The following is a 19,227-nucleotide window of genomic DNA, read 5'->3' as shown; positions in this document are numbered from 1 at the left end:
GTATATATATAAAATTAATTCTTTTTCAGATTCTTTTCCATTATAGTTTATTACAAGACATTGAATATAGTTCCCTGGAGAACTTATTTCTTGATCTCAAAGTCTGCACCAGGCATAGTGTGAGAATTAAGGAAGGAAAGGAGGGGGGAGGCATCAGAAACTATCCTAGGCACTTTAAAATGTAAAAATAATGCAAAATAGAGTCCCTGGCATTGAAGCACTCCAAGTCTCCAGAGGAAGAAAGACACATGCAGGTAGCTGCGGTATAACATGAACAGGCTAGGCTAGTGGGACTGAACAAAATGCTAGAGCCCGGAGAGACAGGGTGGATAGGAACAGTTTGGGAAGCCTTCCCAGGATAAGCGGGGTTTGGGCAGGTTTGGTGGAATGCGGTGGAAAGGCTCTCTGTCCCCTCTCTGTCTGAGGTGGACGTGCTTCATTCCCAGATGAGAGAGGAAATCAAGGGAGTGTCTTGGTAGAATCAGGTCAGGTCCACCAGAGATTTCATGCCTTATTAAGAGTAATTATTCAAATTAAATTTAATTATTTGACTAGGAAATGGTATGCAGGCAAACAGATTAGCAATAAGGACTGCAGTGAAATATTAAAACAGCTCTGGGACTATTTCGTAATGTAAAGAGCCTGAGGGCTTTGCAGAGATTATGCTGATAAGGAGCCTGATACTGGCCAGACTGAAAACTCTCACGGACCAAGTATGTAAGACTCTCAGTTTATTGAGGAAGAAGTAACACTCTAATAATCCTGAGGACGCCTACAGGGTGGAGAAAAGAAAAAGAGACAGAGGAGGTATGGGGTTGGTTCAACTTACCACTTCTTTGATTTGTGAGAGAGGAGAAACACTGAAATGTTTTGAGTTCAGATTATACACAAAAACTGCATATTCCTTATAACAATGAAAACAATACAAAGACACATATAGGAAAAGCTCTTCATCTCCCCACCTCCCTCTCTCTTAACTTCCCTCAATGCCAAAAGATGGGTTTCCTCTTCAGCTTGCTTTTGTTGCTTGATTACCTGTCACGACCATCTTACAAATCAGTAGAGGCAGCTCACACTCTATATTTTTCTTAATTTCTTTAATATACTTAAAATTTTACAAAAATGGGATCATTCACACATATTTTGATGCAGTCTTTTTTTTCCTGTAGATGTCTTTTCTTTCTCTCTTCTTCCTCAACTATCCTATCAAGTTTTAACTTTTTATCAGTTTGTTTCCTTGAGATGATTAATAGGCATATCACATGCATAACTTTTCTCTCTTTTGATATGTGGGATGTATCGATTTTGATTTAGGATAAGATATAGGCTTTAAGTGTCTCAGAGTCAAGGGAGATGAAAGGATTAAGTTACGATCATATATTATTCTGAGATCTTTACTGAATGCGGTGAGGTTGTTTTGTTTCCTTCATAAAGGTGTTCTTCACAAAGTGCTAAGCAAGAGAAACTCTCAAGTATCTGGCAACCTCAAATTCTGTGATTTATGGTATCAATAAACTTTTATATCTTAAGCAGTAGACTCACTGACAAGCCTGACTGACATTAGCCACTAGAGGGCGATCACGTCACAAACATGTGAGGACACTTAGCTGTTTCAGGGCTGTATAATTCAGTGTGAGCTTGAGGCAGTGCCTGGCATGGCATTCTGAGGACAGATGAGGTTTAATAAATATCTGTAGAAAAAAAGATCCTGATGGAGTCTCAATGATAGCCCACCTTTCAAAGTCTGAAACAATATTTGATAAATTCAACCTAAAGAAAGGACTGTTAACTAAACGATGTTACATCTTCATCATGATGCAATACCTGAAGCCAATGGAAATCATGTATTAGATTGATGGTCGTTTACATGAGAACATGTCATTTCCAACATCCATTGGCATATATATCTGAGATTCATCTTTGCGTCAAAACTTTAAAGCTCTCTTTATTATTATTTAGTTTTTAGAATTTGAAGAGCTATTATAAGGTCAACACCCTTATACCTACTACCCAGGTCAAGCAATTGAACTCTGCCAGACATCCCACGTACCCTTCCATATCCCCTGTCTTATGTCGACCTTCTCCTTCCCCGACAAAGTAAATGCTGAGTTTCAGAGTCATCACTTCCTTGCTCTTTTTCATAGCTTTATTACATAAGTGTGCACCACATCCTACACACTACAGTTTGGCTATCCATTTTTGAAAACCAAATTGAAGTCTCTTATACTCTCTATGTTCCCCCTCCCCTCCATCTCTTTATTTTTCTTTAATGTTTAACTATTGAAGAATCCGGGGACTTGACCTGTAGAGTATGCCAGAGTTTGGATTTTGCTAATTGCACACTCGTGGGGAGGCTAAACATGTTCCCCTGTCCCCCTTGTCTCCTGAACACTGGCAGCTGAAGCCAGGGGGCTGATTAGGCTTCATCCCTTTGGCAAGACTAGGTGCTGCGGTGTTCTTTCATCAGAAGACACATCCGTCTGATTTCTTTTTGTGACTCCTACAGCTCTATGTCCATGCGCAGTGCCTTGCCCTGTTAATTCACCTGGTTACCAAATGGTAATATTCGAATTCAATCATTTATCTTCCACTTACTAGCTGGGAATGCTTTTAGAAAGAGGTTGTTCCTCTCATCTACTATTTGATCCTGAGAACTGAAGTCCTTAATCATTACAGCATATGGCTTTTTGACTACACTCCTATACTATCTGTTCCTTCCACCTAGAGATTGCAAGGAGAGGGCAGGAAATTGACAGACCACTGGGAAATTATTTGAAGAACAAAGCTGTTCATTTCTTCCTGGATATAACTTTTCAGTGGGGGGGAATCATACTGCCATCTTCCCACTCATATACACGACTTTGGTTTTCCTTTTCTGTTCTTCAAATACACTCAGACAGTTTCCCTAGCGTCTCACTGTCTCATCAGCTTCCTCTTTCATCACAGGTGTTCTTGCCAGGTTCCCTCCATATATATTCAGCAAACATTTGAACACCCCCTCTTCTGAGTGTCACGCCCTGGGCTAGTCACTCGTCCCCATTCCTTCTCTGTTATTAAAAATACGTGTTGGAAGAAAAATGTACACAAGTAAACATGTAGAACTAAAGGTTGATGGAACACTATGGGAAACCTGGGAGGGTCCCTGAGGCATGACAGTCACACCAGGCTTCATACAGCCATGGCGATCGTGGGCGCAGGGAGGTGGGGAGAGACACATGCCCAGGAGCTGCTCTCTCCGCCAGGTTCCCCCAGATGTCTGGATTGCACTCTACAAGGTACAGGTGATGGATTAGTCCCTCCACACCAGACTGATGGGAAATAACATTCCTGATCCTACCCGCCAAGGCAAGGACATGTCCGTATTTTGCCTCCCAGCAGGGTGCAAACATGTTAAAGATTCTGGGCTGGAGTGGATGTGGTGATACTGTGATACTTTTAAACCTCTCCATACACAATATCATCTGAGATGTGTTCTTTAGGCTTTTTTTAATTGTAGGCACTTCTGCTAATCTGAGATAAACCATGGATCTTATCCACTGAAAAATACGAAAACCAGGGCTTCCCTGGTGGCGCAGTGGTTGAGAGTCCTCCTGCCGATGCAGGGGACACGGGTTCGTGCCCCGCTCCGGGAAGATCTCCCGTGCCGCGGAGCGGCTGGGCCTGTGAGCCATGGCCGCTGAGCCTGCGCGTCCGGAACCTGTGCTCCGCAACGGGAGAGGCCACAACAGTGAGAGGCCCGCGTACCGCAAAAAAAAAAAAAAGAAAGAAAAGAAAACCACGAAGACTTTTTTTCACACCCAATTGCAGGATGTCACTAATCCCAGCAGCCTCGTCAGGACACAAAGCAATAATTCTCAACTTTTGCTGCACACTGGGGTCACCTGGGGAATTTAAAAAATACTGATGCCGGGGTCCCATCCAGTATATCTTCAGGGACCATTGGAACGTTATTATAATATTTTATGGGGTGGCAAGAACCATTATCTTTAAGGACTAGCCTCCCAGCAACTCCAGTGAGAGGCTGACTCCACCGGAAAGAATGTCCACGTTCTCCAAACTCATATTCCCCACTGGCAGGGAGCCAGAGAAAGAGAGCGCTGCTCAGTCGTGCTCCAGAATCTAAATAACAGTAGTCTCTGACAGTGTCCAAGATCTTTAACCAATTAATCACATTTTCAAGTGCATGAAGAGTTTTCTGAGAGGAGATGATACTCGTCCATATTTACAGAGAACCAAGTAGACACACACCATCCTGAAGCTCTTTGAAAAATAAGGAATAACATCTTTACTCTCAGCTGGAAGTTAGGCATATACACTGCTTATGTGCCTAGCAGAGACAGCAGCTCCTGGGCATGGGTCTCTCCTCGCGCCCATGATCGCCATGGCTGTATGAAGCCGGGTATGACTGTCATGCCTCAGGGACCCCCCCCCCAAGTTTCCCACAGTACTCCATCAACCTTTAGTTCTAAATGTTCACTCATGTACTTTTTTCTCCAACACTTATTTTTAATAACACAGAAGGAATGGAGACCAAGGACAAGCCCAATGCCTGGTACTCGGAAGAGGGGGTGTTCCAATGTTTGCTGAATATATATGGAGAGAACGTGGCAAGAACATCTGTGATGAAAGAGGAAGCTGATGAGATGGTGAGATGCTAGGGAAATGGTTTGAGTGTATTTGAAGAACATAAAAAGAAAACCAGGGCTTCCCTGGTGGCGCAGTGGTTGAGAATCCGCCTGCTGATATAGGGGACACGAGTTCGTGCCCTGGTCCGGGAAGATCCCACATGCCGCGGAGCCTGTGCTCCGCAATGGGAGAGGCCACAACAGTGAGAGGCCCGCGTACTGCAAAAAAAAAAAGAAAAAAAAAAAAAGAAGAAAACCAAAGTTGTATATATGAATGGGAAGGTGGCCATATGATCCCACTGTTGAAAAGTTAGCTCCAGGAAGGCTGGAATCATGTTTCCCTTCATTGCCATCAAAGTGCCCAGTTCCCATCCCAGTGCCTGGGACATCACAGACACTAGAAATACTGGTTGAATATACATGATAAATGGAGTATTTCCTGCCATATCAATAAACGAAGGATGTCACAGTCACCAATGATTGTAGCCCTCCAACGTGAGCTGATGAGCCCTGAGGAAACTCAGGGCTGAAAAGAATACCTGCCACCTAGCAGCCATCAGACTGCAGCCACTCCCTGCGGTGAGCCCTGAGGAAACTCAGGATGTGAAAACCCTGGATACTGGCCTGGAGAGCTGAGGTGCGTATCCAAGGAATTATTTCAGGCAGTCAAGACTCTTGCATCTTCCCATACATAGAAAAGCGCTAAATTCCTTAACTTGAGATATCTGATATTCTTTGATTAATAATAATCTTTTGACATTCCTGACTACCTGTTTTTTCAGAGTTATCTGAAATGCTGTCTCCCGGCCTGCAGTCCTCATTTTGCCCAATAAAACTTAACTCGCAACTCTCACGTTGTGCTTTTTTTTTAAGTCAACATACATACCAGCTGAGTTATCTAGTGCCCTTCCTACAAGTTCCTTTTTTTTTGGACCGGTGATAACTTATTTTTATTTTTAATCTTGAAATATTTCAAGTATAGAGAAAATAGGATAACATATACTTGGGTTACTCCCTGCCTAAATTTGACACAGGCTAACATTGCTCTCTCACCTTTTTTGAATCTAACAGTAAGTACCATTCCATGTCAGACAACCCCGAAAACTTTAATAAAATACATGTGTCTGAGACAATACTGCCACTGTCCAAAATGCTACAGCCCAAGTTCAAGTTGAAGTAAAAAAAATGATTCTGAAAGAGTTCCAGGGCAGACTGGGAGATGAGCAACGTCAAGTCATATGTATATACATATATACACATACATAGACATATATTTAATCATTTTAGAGTGAATAAAATGGTAGTGTGTCTTAGTGGTCAGACTGATATCTATCTGCACTGTTCTCTCCTATGGGAAATAGAGGAGGGCTGGGTATTGTGCTTTCAGCCAAAAAGTTATTAAGTGCTTGTGAAATTAAACAAAAAATCTTGTTAGTCTGGGTTATTAATTGGCTGTGGCCCTCACACTCCTATCCAGCCCACTGTTTTCACCCCTTGATATCCCCTAAGGGGTACAGGCTACCTGCCACCCATAAGCTCTACATTGACCCAGAAAGGTCACAGAGTAGAATTAGGATCTGAAAACTTCAGCAAATCCAGGGACCCAAACCCTTCAGCCTTTCAACCTCCCGGCCTCCAGGGGCCTTCACGGCTGGGATCTGTGCTAAGAAGTCATACCTTCTTGTCAACTGAAAGCTGACAGACCTGCTTCTAAATCTCAAGCCCAAGCTGACAGGGAAGCTAAAAATTAATTCTAAAAAGTGAAAGAAGTGAGTAGAATGTGAAAGCAGAGCCCAGAAGTAAGCAAGCCATTACTAGAAATCAGTCTTTGGGGGCTTTCCAATTCATCTAAAATTTCCTGAGAGACTCTTCCTGCTACCCCTGCCCATTCAATCTTCCCCTAATCATTCCTCCTCCTGAAGCCAGTTTGGATACAGCCACCTGTCTACACCGTTTGTAGCGAGGTCATTACAGGTCAGCAAAGTTCCTGGAAGGGTGAGAATACATTTTATAACAAGAACAGACCGCCAAAGTTTTATGTGGCTATTTAAATGAACTTCATATTTACTTCTTGGATAAAGTTTCCATTTTTGAAGCTGGGCTTTAAAAAGGAAGAAAGATAGCATTTTCCTGCAGATGCAGCCAAGAAAATAATATATAGGAGCTGACGCTGAGTGGAAAGTCACGGCAATGACATTAAGCAATGGATTTATAGCCCATTCATGATGACACATTTGTTTATGATTTAAGTTAATTAAGACCATTTTGCTTCTTTTCTGCTACCACATGCAACCTTTAAAAAAAAGAGAGATATATATACATATTTTGGAGGGATTCCACACTTGAGCATTTTAATGTCAATGCAAAAGGATAAAACTGAATACATAGCCTGACGCGGTGATTGAATTTGTCAGCAGCAACTGTACTTACTACAATTATTCAGACTGTTGCTGGGATCACAAAGAGAGCTACCACCACATGAATCAAGGCAGGAACTGTAGAGGCATCTTTGATCTCCTTCTTGACACGGAGTCTGACCTACAGGCGGGGTGAAAGCACATTTACTTTCATCAGCAACTATAAATTCCACGCACTAGGATCTGAAGGATCCAGAACCAAGGAAGGACACAACTTTAATTTCCTTCCAACTTCTCCAAAAATTTTGAACACATGTTGAGATTCTGTAGGAATAAAGAAGTAAGAGGCAACCCATCCTTCAAAAATCATCTGTTGCTGCTTTTAATGGAAAAGAGAGCATCTTATATTTACATGGGTGCATGGAGTTGATGACAAAATAAAATTCAAGTGATTTGAGGGAAGGGCCAATATTTTTAAGACTCATTTGATCCCAACTCTAGTCTTTCCTCTAAGGAAAATGCTTTCCTTAATAATAAATAAGGCATCAACATCAATACAATAAGGATACTTTATCATGGCATAAGTCTTAAGCAGCTGTTATCCATATTTTCTGTGTCCTTGGAAAGTAGCACTGGCCTAGCTGCAATGATCTGAGAATTGGGTTTCTTATTTCCAAATGGATGACAACAGTAACATCAACCTAATGGCTTTTCCTTAAGGTATGTGGAGAGGAAACTGCTTTTCCCATTGATTTCCTGGTCATTTGTAGATTAAATGGATAAGATAATAAATTACTGCCTGTTCTCTTTCTAGCTCGCCCCCATTATAGTCAATTACTCAGACACGTCATGTGGAACCTAGAAAATCTTGCAAGGTAGTTTTAAATATAAATAACAGTATGGGTATACATATAACCATTCTTATCTGTAATTCTAAGACAATATTTATTATACTGGACTTTCTTATCTACAATTCTAAGACTTATAAGACTTATCTATAATCTTATCTATAATTCTAAATATAATATTTATTATTCTGGACTCTTTCTCCCTTCCAGTACCATTAATGAACAACACTATATATCACAGCCTTGCATAAAATAGATATCACTCCTTTTCTTTTTTTAATGTTAGCAGGTCAAACTTTTTTTTGCAAGGTAAGCCAGGATAAGTTCCATGAATTTAGTCTCTTGAAGAAATTTTATTAAGACAGCATGCATTCATTATTTCAGCCGGTATTAGGCGCCCACTATGTGACAACTTATGTGACCAGCTCAGCACTGAGCATTAAAAGACAGAAAACCCTGATAATTTCTACCCTAATTAGGGATATCATCATGAACGGAATCTTACGATGCCATGTGATCATTGCTCCACTGAAGGTCCATGCAAAAAGCAGTAAACGCAAATTACAACAGTAAGAGTAAAGCTTCTCAAAGGAGTTTTTCAGGCAGTTGGGGTAAGGTGGGATAAGAGGGAAGGATGGGTTTCCCAAGCAGACAGCAGGATATGCAAAGGCCTGGAGTAAAAAGTACACAGGCTGGAGTCAAGGGAGTTGAGGGAGACTAAACAGGAAGGTTGAGAGCAAGGCTGAGGGTTGTAATGGCCTAAATCTTGAATAGGGTCCCGAGTCCTGGCAGAAGCAGTCCCAGACCCCCTCCCAGCCTGTTTGAGCAGAACCAGCCTTCGATCACTGCTGACGCTTGTAACTCGCTCCCCTTCACTCTCAGCTCACTGAACGCAGTGGCCTTCTCCCACTACTCTAAACTACCTTGCTCCTTCCTGCCACCTCCGTGCCTTTGGCCAAGTGGTTCCCTGTGTCTAAAATTCTTTCTCCAGCCCCACTCTCCTTTGTTAATTCCATTCATTCTTCAGACTGTGGCTCCTACAGCCATCTCAGGGAAGCTTCCCAGAGACCCTTCACCAGGACATGCATCCAATACGTGGCATCCTAGCACCTTGAATTTCCCTCCTGGCCTATGTCACTCCCCAGTTAGACAAGGACCAGCACAATTATTTGTATCGGCTTATCTCCCCCAGGAGCCTGCCAGCCGCATCAGCAGTTTTGCTTGCCACTAAATTCCCAGCACCACGATATACTTTTATTATATTGAATTCATTAGAGCGGATAAAGATGCTACAATTTTACTTTGTGATCCATTTTATCATGGGACTTTCTAACATCTCACACATGTAAGGAAGTATTTTCAAATCCTGCCACTGCATAGTAAAAAAAAAATCCAAAATTATTTCAAACAGCATTGAATTATGTAGAGAGAAAGAACTATTTGATCAAAAGGGAGTTGCTTGGCTGACATGCACACAATAACTCATGGCTAGAAAGGGAATTCCTTCTGAATTTTAAAACTGGTAAAATGGGGCTTCCCTGGTGGCGCAGTGGTTGAGAGTCCGCCTGCCGATGCAGGGGACACGGGTTCGTGCCCTCGTCCGGGAGGATCCCACATACCACGGAGCGACTGGGCCCGTGAGCCACGGCCGCTGAGCCTGCGCGTCCGGAGCCTGTGCTCTGCAATGGGAGAGGCCACAGCAGTGAGAGGCCCGCGTACCGCAAAAAAAGAACAACTGGTAAAATGAAGCACTCGTTATCTAGTTTTTTATGGACTAAATCTGTGAATAAAAGCCTCTCCCTTTAGGTCTGAAATGCGTTTTCATTAAAGCCATCCTAATGGTCAATATTCACTATGAAAAAGCTAATTTAGTTATCGGTGACCAATCTCATTAGCTGATTTGGAATATACACAGCCTAAGACTTGCTTTCACATAGCAGCTATGTGATAAGAACTTACATTTATTGAGTCCTCACCACGTGCCATCTCTATGAAGTAGTTATCATTATTCTGAGATTACAGACACAGAAACTGAAATGTAACAGGGTTAAGTTACTGGACTAAAGTCAACCAGGGAGTAGGTGGCAGAGCTGGGGTTTGAACCCAGGCAGCTGGGCGGCAACGTCCACATTCTTAACAACTAGGCTATGTTGGGAAGAGGTAAGGTCACTTATAAGCAAATGTAGTGATTTTTAAGTCAAAGGATATTACCAACCCTGTACTGAGAGATGCTTCTACACAATCTGGGACTTAAAACAATCAGTATAGAGCTTTCTTTTCTGGCAGAAATAGACACACTTAAAAAAACCAACTTATCTGATTTACTTTTTCTTTGGAGGTTTCACAGATAATATCAGACTCCTTTTAAACTGTGTTTAAGTATACTGCTTGGAAGGAAAACATAAACAAGACGAAAAGACAACCCTCAGAATGGGAGAAAATATTTGCAAATGAAGCAACTGACAAAGGATTAACCTCAAAAATTTACAAGCAGCTCAATATCAAAAAAACAAACAACCCAATCCAAAAATGGGCAGAAGATGTAAATAGACATTTCTCCAAAGAAGACATGCAGATTGCCAACAAACACATGAAAGGATGCTCAACATCACTAATCATTAGAGAAATGCAAATCAAAACTACAATGAGATATCATCTCACACCAGTCAGAATGGCCATCATCAAAAAATCTACAAACAATAAACGCTGGAGAGGGTGTGGAGAAAAGGGAACCCTCTTGCACTGTTGGTGGAACTGTAAGTTGATACAGCCACTATGGAGAACAGTATGGAGGTTCCTTAAAAAACTAAAAATAGAGCTACCATATGACCCAGCAATCCCACTACTGGGCATATACCCTGAGAAAACCATAATTCAAAAAGAGTCATCTACCACAATGTTCATTGCAGCACTATTTACAATAGCCAGGACATAAAGGCAACCTAAGTGTCCATGGACAGATGAATGGATAAAGAAGATGTGGCACATATACACAATGGAATATTACTCAGCCATAAAAAGGAATGAAATTGAGTTATTTGTAGTGAGGTGGATGGACCTAGAGACTGTCATACAGAGTGAAGTAAGTCAGAGAAAAACAAATACCGTATGGTAACACATATATATGGAATTAAAAAAAAATAGTTCTGAAGAACCTAGGGTCAGGACAGGAATAAAGACGCAGATGTAGAGAAAGGACCTGAGGCCACGGGGAGGGGGAAGGGTAAGCTGGGACAAAGTGAGAGAGTAGCGTGGACATATATACACTATCATATGTAAAAATAGATAGCTAGTGGGAAGCAGCCACATAGCATGGGGAGATCAGCTCGGTGCTTTGGGACCACGTAGAGGGGTGGGATAGGGAGGGTGGGAGGGAGACGCAAGAGGGAGGGCATATGGGGATATATGTATATGTATAGCTGATTCACTTTGTTATAAAGCAGAAACTAACACACCATTGTAAAGTAATTATACCCCAGTTAAGATGTGAGGCATTAAACTGCTTCTCTGCACATGGTTATTTTAGGAAGCTGTTACATTTAATTTCAGAAGCCAGTTATTTCTAATTGAAATCTAATTGAATTGAATACTATACGCTACACTTTCCTCTTTATCGTGGTGTTTCCCCATAAAACATCTAACTGAATCTGCCCATGCTGTTTAAGTGTTTAACCTCTACTCTTCACCCTTAGGGATGATTTTTCAGTGTAAGTTGCATGAGAGTTACATTTACCATAAGCAAGGGTTTCTGGCTGACCAGAGCTGTGAGGACCAGTGCATTAGGCAATCTGGCATTATTTATATGGGGATCCTTTAAGCTGTAGGTAACTTCCAACTTTTTGCTCTGCTCCCAAGGAAAGGCCCACCGGTCAGGACTGTTTCCGGGGCTGGAGCACACACTTACCATTGGTGCAACTCTCCTCATCACTTCCGTCCTTACAGTCCTCGTCTCCATCACACTGGAAAGTGCTGGGGATACACTGGCCACTTCTGCATTCCACCAGACCCTGGCTGTGACATGCTAGGAAATGCCAAAATAACATGCATTTTAATTATCGCTACTTCTTTCAGTCTACAGATCACATCAATGATTCCCATTTATCTGGCATCACCAAGAATGAGGTGTTCTAAATTTCTGAATGTTCTGCATAAATGAATGAATATATCATTCATTTTGTTCATTCCAAGTATTTTTGGAATGGAAAGTTCCCTTTCAGGAATTTCTCTTCTCTTATTAAATAGCACTCACTAAAAATTTTTTCTTGATCATTACATGGTGAAAAACAGGATTAATGATGGTAGTAGTTATACTACTAATATAAAAGCTACAATTTATTAAAGCCTTACTATATGGCAATAACTGTGCTAGGAGTATTAGGTGTCTAATCTCAAATCCTCAGAACAAATTTGCAAATGGATATTATCGACCTTGTTTAGAAGAAGGAAACTGAAGCTTAGAGAGTTTAGTGTTTGCCTCAAAGTCTCAAGGCTGTTAAAAGGTACGGCCAGAATGTGAAGGCAAGCTTTTCTAACCCAGCATTTCACTCTGCACCAACCTGACCTAATGCACTAATGAAGTGGTATATATGAAAGACTTGCATAGTACCTACCCCACAATAAACACTTTATTTCAAAACTTGCTTACGACGTCTGACATTTAAAAGGGATGGTCTAGTGGCCATTAACCTTCCAATTTCTGAAGGTTGTCTTAATTTTATCCCTATTGTCTTTTAGAGCGTTAGAAACCCATGTATCATATGACCTCGGCCTTCACCAACTTATGGTCTACATACACACATACACACACACACACATACATAAATACGCACATGAGCACCAAGTCCTTGCTTTTCCAAGATCCACCAAAATACAGTCCACTCTGTTCCACTATGTCCACTAAGCAAGGACTCAGGTACTATTCCAGTGCAAACAAGTTCAGGAAAGGAGAAAGCTGGGCATTGCATTTCCTAATTAATTGATGTGATTTTTCTTATGTCAAAATAAAAACCATGCAACCCACATTTGTAATTTTGTCTCAAATTATAGGCAAATTAAATAGTCAATCTCATAGGTATCAGCTGTTCCTGCTTTTATTAGACAGCAAAAGATGGAATAAAGAGTTTAATTAGTTTGAACATGCATAAAGTGTACCATATTAATTCTTTCAGATCAATATTACTCTCTTTTAACAAATAGCTGCTGCTGTTCAATCATTTTTTTATCCCCTACTGAGTATACTGTAGTTTCTAGGGAATAAAATGTGATCAGCCATTTTTGATTTTCTTAGGCAGGTAGTGTAATAGCTACCTGAAGACTTTTTTTGTTTAATTGAAGGATAGTGGATTTACAATATCGTGTTAGTTTCAGGTGTACAGCACAGTGATTCAGTTATATATATATATATATATATATGTATCTATTCCTTTTCAGATTCTTTTCCCTTATAGATTAGTACAAAATATTGAGTATAGTTCCCTGTGCTATAAGTAGGACATTGTTGGTTATCTATTTTATACGTAGCTGTGTGTATATGTTAATCCCAACCTCCTAATTTATCCCTCGCCCACCCCCTTTTCCCCTTTGGTAATCGTAAGTTTGTTTCCTATGTCTGTGAGTCTGTTTCGTATATTAGTTCATTTGTATCATTTTTTTAGATTCCACATATGATATATGATATTTGCCTTTCTCTGTCTAGCTTACTTCACTTAGTATGATCATCTCTAGGTCCATCCATGTTGCTGCAAATGGCATTATTTTATTCTTTTTTATGGCTGAGTAATATTCCATTGTATATATGTGCCACATCTTCTTTATCCATTCATCTGTCGAGGGACATTAAGGTTGCTGCCATGTCCTGGCTACTGTAAACAGTGCTGCAATGAACATTGGGGTGCATGTGTCTTTTTGAGTTAGAGTTTTCTCCGGATATACTCACCCAGAAATAAGACAGGCTCTAAAGTTACAATATTATTGCACACTCTGTGTAACTCTATGAACACTGAAGGCTCTCTTATCTCTGCCACTTCTCCCCCGGTTCTCCCACACGTGGTACCTGAGAGCACCTCTGGAGGCTCCCACTTAACTGCTCATATATTGTTTGCAGAAGAAAAATGCCCCAGTCTCTGGGAAGAACATTCCCTTTGACAAAGTCGCAGACCCAGAAAGGATGTTTGTGGACAATGAGAAAGAAAACTGCCACCCGCTTGGCCAGAGCAGCCGAATCAGGCTTGGAGTTTTGGAGACAGAGAGGCGGAAGTCAGTTACACTATGCTGTTATTGTCATCACACCACTCAATTATTATCTGTATAGGTTAGGACCAAAGGGTAAGAATCTGTTTAGATAGTGAACCTTGAGTGTATTTGACTAAACAGGCAGAAGTAGAAAAATAAGCAAAATGAAAGCCCTCAGGGCACTCACAGCAATTGACCTCGTCAGACTTATCCCCACAGTCATGGTCACCGTCACACACCCACTCTATGTCAATGCAGCGTCCATCTCCACAGCGATGCTCCTCTGTGGGGTTGCAGTCTGGAGGAAAGAAAAACTCAGGAGGATGGAGAGAACCAGCATGACAAACACTTAGAACTGTGTGGCTTGTTCCAGTAGAACAAGTTCCAGTAGAAGAGAGTCTGTTCCAATTATTCCAATACCGTCAATAACCTTTCTACTCTGGGTCTGGCACCTCCCGGGCAACCATGTGGCCCCCCGGCCACCATCACTATGGGGTAAGACCTGACTGCTTTTCAGATGAATAACAAGCTCCCAGCTTTTCTAGGACCCATAGCTTGTTCTGGGTTTTGTTGTGTTTAGTCACTGTTTTCTTTCCTGATGAAAATTTTGTGATTTGGCTCAAATAAACAGAACTGTGATTTGGGTTTCACAATGTAGATAGCTGATCTGATGATTCATGACAACTCTGCCATGTTTCTAAGAATTGCAACTTACCTCTCTGTGGTAAACTGCGGAGGCAGGTATCTCCTCCTGTCATCTTGCCTGATGCTAAGCTAAGGTTTTCTATTGAACTGTCTAAATATATAACTCATACTTGAAAGAACTGCTGGGTAAGAAATGCAAAATATTTGGGTTTTTTTAATGATTCTTTTTATCCTGGATTTAACCCCTGTCCCAAATTATATATTCCTGGGGGAAAAGGAGAACTAAGTGGTGTTTCCTCTCACAGAGGGCAGAACCTATAGGATTCTTTGATATGAGACATGGAATAACCTTAATATAAACAACCCTTTAAAAGATGTATGTAGATTCGTGAATAGCAGATTCCATAATGAGGAACTATCATGGATTTCCATTAACAGCACCACTGTCTTTAACACACCTGTGGAGGGACCATGGGTCTTGAAGGAAGGATATAGGGGAGCAATTAAGTGAAGAAGATGGACGAAATGGTGCAGAGTAAAGAAGAAAGACACAATGGCTGGGATGCACGGGTGGGAACCAGAGGAGCCAGCACATGCTCAGCCTGCTAAAGATGGGCAGCCGGGACAGAGAATGGTCTAAGAGGACCTCGTGATTATTACCATTAGATAGAAACAAAGTCATCCTAAGAGCACAAACCTCATGATATCCTACTACCTTCAGAGGAACCAGGTTGAGTTGGTAAGACCACTGTCTTTCACACGCCAACTATACACGGGTCCTCTCCACTGACCTATTGAACTACCAAGCTACACTCAATTCCCCCCTCCCTCATTTTTACTCTCTTTTCTCCAGTTATCTTATTGGTAAAAGGAGGAGTTGGAGTAGATAATCTCTAAGGCCCCAAACTACACATTTTATGATGTATACAATTACAACGGCGTCTCATTCTTTGTGTCCCAAGACTACTCGATCCCAGAAGACAATCCATATCTATCTAGTGACCCGTGGGATGTTTTGCGCATACATACATTTTCCAACGTTCTTATGGATGCAGTGAGAGGCAGCTACACAGGTGCTTCTAGAAACTACTGAGTTTCCCAGCATGGGGCCATCTGGGACATTCACCACTCCTCCGAGGCGTTCCCCTGACCCACTCCTGATTCTCCCCCAGCATTTCTTTTGATGTTCTCTAATGCTGAATAATCATTTCACATCATTTTCCCAGTGTCCTGCCTCATCTCACCTTGCCCTTCTGCTCCTATTAGAAAGTTCTTCTGTCACTCAATAATATACTACCTAAAAAAAAATTCAAAAGCTAATCACAAATTCAGAAAGGTAAATAAGCAAGAAGAATTTTGCTGGTTTTAACTCATGAGAGGGCATTCGGAATTGGACTCGGCTCTTTTAAAGGTAGGGTCATTCTCGTTTTTTTAATTGAGATGTAATTGACATAGAGTGTTGTATACGTTTATCCTAAATAAGATAAGCCAGAAAAAGAAAGACAAATACTGTGGGATATCACTAACATGTGGAATCTAAAAAAATCTGATTTTGTTCAAACAGAGTGTAGACTGCTGGTTACCAGGGGCTGGGAGGGTGAGGAATTGGGAAGATGCTGTTTATAGGTACAAACGTGCAACTAGGAGGTAGGTTCCTTCTTTAAAAGTTAAGATCAGCTTCTGTACATAAAACAGATGCACCCTTCTAACCTTCGATATCCGCACTGCAGAAGTTGCCCCTGTAGTGTGTGGCAATCAAATAAAGGAGGGCTCTCTGGTTATACATAATAAGGGGATCAGGAAGAGAAAATATATCTGTCTGCAACGTTTTGCTCAAGAGCTCAAAATCTAAACACGAGCCACCGGCTCCAACCACAGAAGAAACCAAACATTTTTAAAGAGAAAAAAAAAGTTAACTCCCATTTCTACTCCACATCTCTAGCATTTCCTTAGTATGACTTTTTGTCAGAAATCTTACATTTACACATGAGACATGACTGAGACTAATAATTTAAAAAGCTTCCTCTTTCGGAAAATTAAGAAACCAATCATTTTGTAATTTCACCCACTAATCACATTAACAAACAATGAGCTACAAGTTCTTGATTATAAACGTCTGCAATTTTAAATGAAAACCTTCAGGGAAATAGTGCTACTTACCACAGTTTTGCTCATCACTCAGATCCCCACAGTCATCATATCCATCACATACCAGGCTATAATTAAGGCACTTGCCCGTGTGACAGTGAAACAGACTCTCGCTGCAATCTGAAAATAAGAGAAGCCACCGATGGCTCATTAGAGCAGAACAGGATGTTACAGTAGCAGTTTATATAACGAAAGCATATCATGGGAGGGAAATCATAATGGTAACCTGGTCCACATCTATTCTTTTACAGGTGAGGAGACTGTGGTGCAGAGAGATCTAATGCTTTGCTCAAGGTCACATAACAAGTTCCTGAAGAACCACGACTAGGACCCTCTGGCTCCCAAGACAATGCTTTTATCACTTCCTAACGGTATTTATCTGAGTTCCACTTTATGACACCTCAAAGCTCCTTTAGAGTCAAATATGAGAAAAGACATTCTCAACTCACCGTGGTTCCTAATGAAGTTCATGTTCATACAGAATGAATACTTAATAGAGGGTGAGTAGTTATTTCTTAAAAAATGTTTCCTTTAAAATGAAAGTCTAGTTTTGCCCATGGTAAGCATAAACGTAACAAAGAGAAAAGTCATTTAGATTACAGAGTCATTACTTAGTTTCACATCACTTAAGTCAATTGAATGTTTCACAGCATGACCCTCAAATAAACACTACTGTCCTAGATTACGGTGCCAAGATAAGAATAAGTGATATATAACCTCAGGAAGCTTATAGTTTAATGTTGGAATAAACATCATGCAAGGAAATTTTAATAAGAAGATAGGTCTTGTTCTTGGGTAAAACAGAACTCCTATCATGGTTCTATCATCTATTAGCTGTGGGAATTTGAGTGTATTAGTTAAAATATATAAGTCTGTAAACTTATTTTTGAAGTTAGGATAAGAGCAATTACTTAATAGAGTTTAGGGGAAGGTATAAATAATAAATTAATGTGTGTAAAGTTTCCAAGACAATTAAATGGGAAAAGAATACTCTTCAACAAATGGTGTTGGGACAATTGGATTTCAAATACGCACAAATGAACTCTGACCTTTACCTCAAACCATACATAAAAATTATCTCAAAATGGATTATAGACTTCAATGTAAGAGCTAAAATTATGAAGCTTCTAGGAAAAAACATAGGAAAAAATCTTCGTGACCTTGGGGAGGGCAAAGAATTCTTTGATATAACAACAAAACACAAGACTAAAAGAAAACAATAATAAATGGTTATCCATTAAAATTAAACATATTTGTGCTTCCAAAGACACTATTTAAAAATGAAAAGACAAGCCACATACGGGAAAAAAATATTTTCAAAGCATGTATCTGATAAAAATATTTTCAAAGCATGTATCTGATAAAGCCACATACGGGAAAAAAATATTTTCAAAGCATGTATCTGATATTTTCAAAGCATGTATCAGAATATATATAGACCTCTTACACTCAATAATAAGACAAACAATTACAAAGAGGCAAAAATCTTGAATAGAAAGTCTTCAATAAAGACATATGAATGGCTGATAAGTACATGAAAAGGTGCTCAATATAATCATTAAAGAAATGCAAGTAAAACCACAATAAGATACTATTACATATCCCCTAAAATAGTTATAATAGATAAGACAGATAATGCCAAGTATTGGCAAGGATCTTAAGAAACTGAACCTCTCATATATAGTTGGTGGGGATGTAAAAGAATAATAATGCCACTTTGGAAAGCAGTTTGGCTGCTTCTTATAAACTTAACTCTAACCTTATCATGTGATTCATGAATTCCACACTTAGAAAGCTACCCAAGAGAAGTGAAATATATATCCACACAAAGACTTGTATGTGAATGTCTAGAGCAGCGTTATCCATAATAGCCAGAGACTGGAAACAATCTAAATGCTCAACGACCGGTAAATGGATAAGCAAAATGTCGTATATTCATACAATGGGATACTATTCACCAATTAAAAGTATCAAACTACTGATACATGTGACAGCATAGATGAAGCTCAGAAACATTATGCTAAGTGAAAGAAACCAGATACAAAGACTACGTATTATGCAACCCATTTATGAAGTTCCCGGAAAAGGCAAACTTACAGAGACAGATGTCAGAGCAGTGGTTATCTACGGCTGGAGACGTGGGAGTGGGGACTGACTGCAAATAGGTAGAAGGAAAGTGTGGGGAGAGATGAAAGAGTTCTAGAAGTAGATTGTGGTGATGGTTGCACAATGCTATAAATTTACTAAAAATCAATGGGTTAATTTTACAGTATGTAAATGATACCTCAATAAAGCTGTAAAAATGTTTAAAATACATGTAAAGCCTGCATGTAATAGAAACTAGATTTCTTAAATGTATTATTTTTTCCCTTA

At 40.3% G+C, this 19,227-nt stretch overlaps 1 protein-coding gene across 1 annotated transcript in view; it reads right to left on the bottom strand.

Moving 5' to 3' along the window:
* The window catches only part of CORIN (corin, serine peptidase), a 247,920-nt gene that overhangs the window by 74,995 nt on the left and 153,698 nt on the right, over positions 1-19,227 (bottom strand). Inside the window, exons 7-10 of the mRNA XM_069540711.1 lie at positions 16,867-16,974; positions 14,249-14,359; positions 11,735-11,851; positions 7,056-7,163 (exon numbers count right to left, since the gene is read on the bottom strand). Coding sequence (XP_069396812.1) covers positions 7,056-7,163; positions 11,735-11,851; positions 14,249-14,359; positions 16,867-16,974 — 444 coding nt within the window. The remainder of the gene's footprint in view (positions 1-7,055; positions 7,164-11,734; positions 11,852-14,248; positions 14,360-16,866; positions 16,975-19,227) is intronic.

This window comes from Delphinus delphis, chromosome 5 (genome assembly GCF_949987515.2).
Source record: "Delphinus delphis chromosome 5, mDelDel1.2, whole genome shotgun sequence".
NCBI lineage: Eukaryota > Metazoa > Chordata > Mammalia > Artiodactyla > Delphinidae > Delphinus > Delphinus delphis.
Note: the sequence above shows the minus strand (reverse complement) of the source record. Positions and strands in the feature narration are given on the sequence as shown.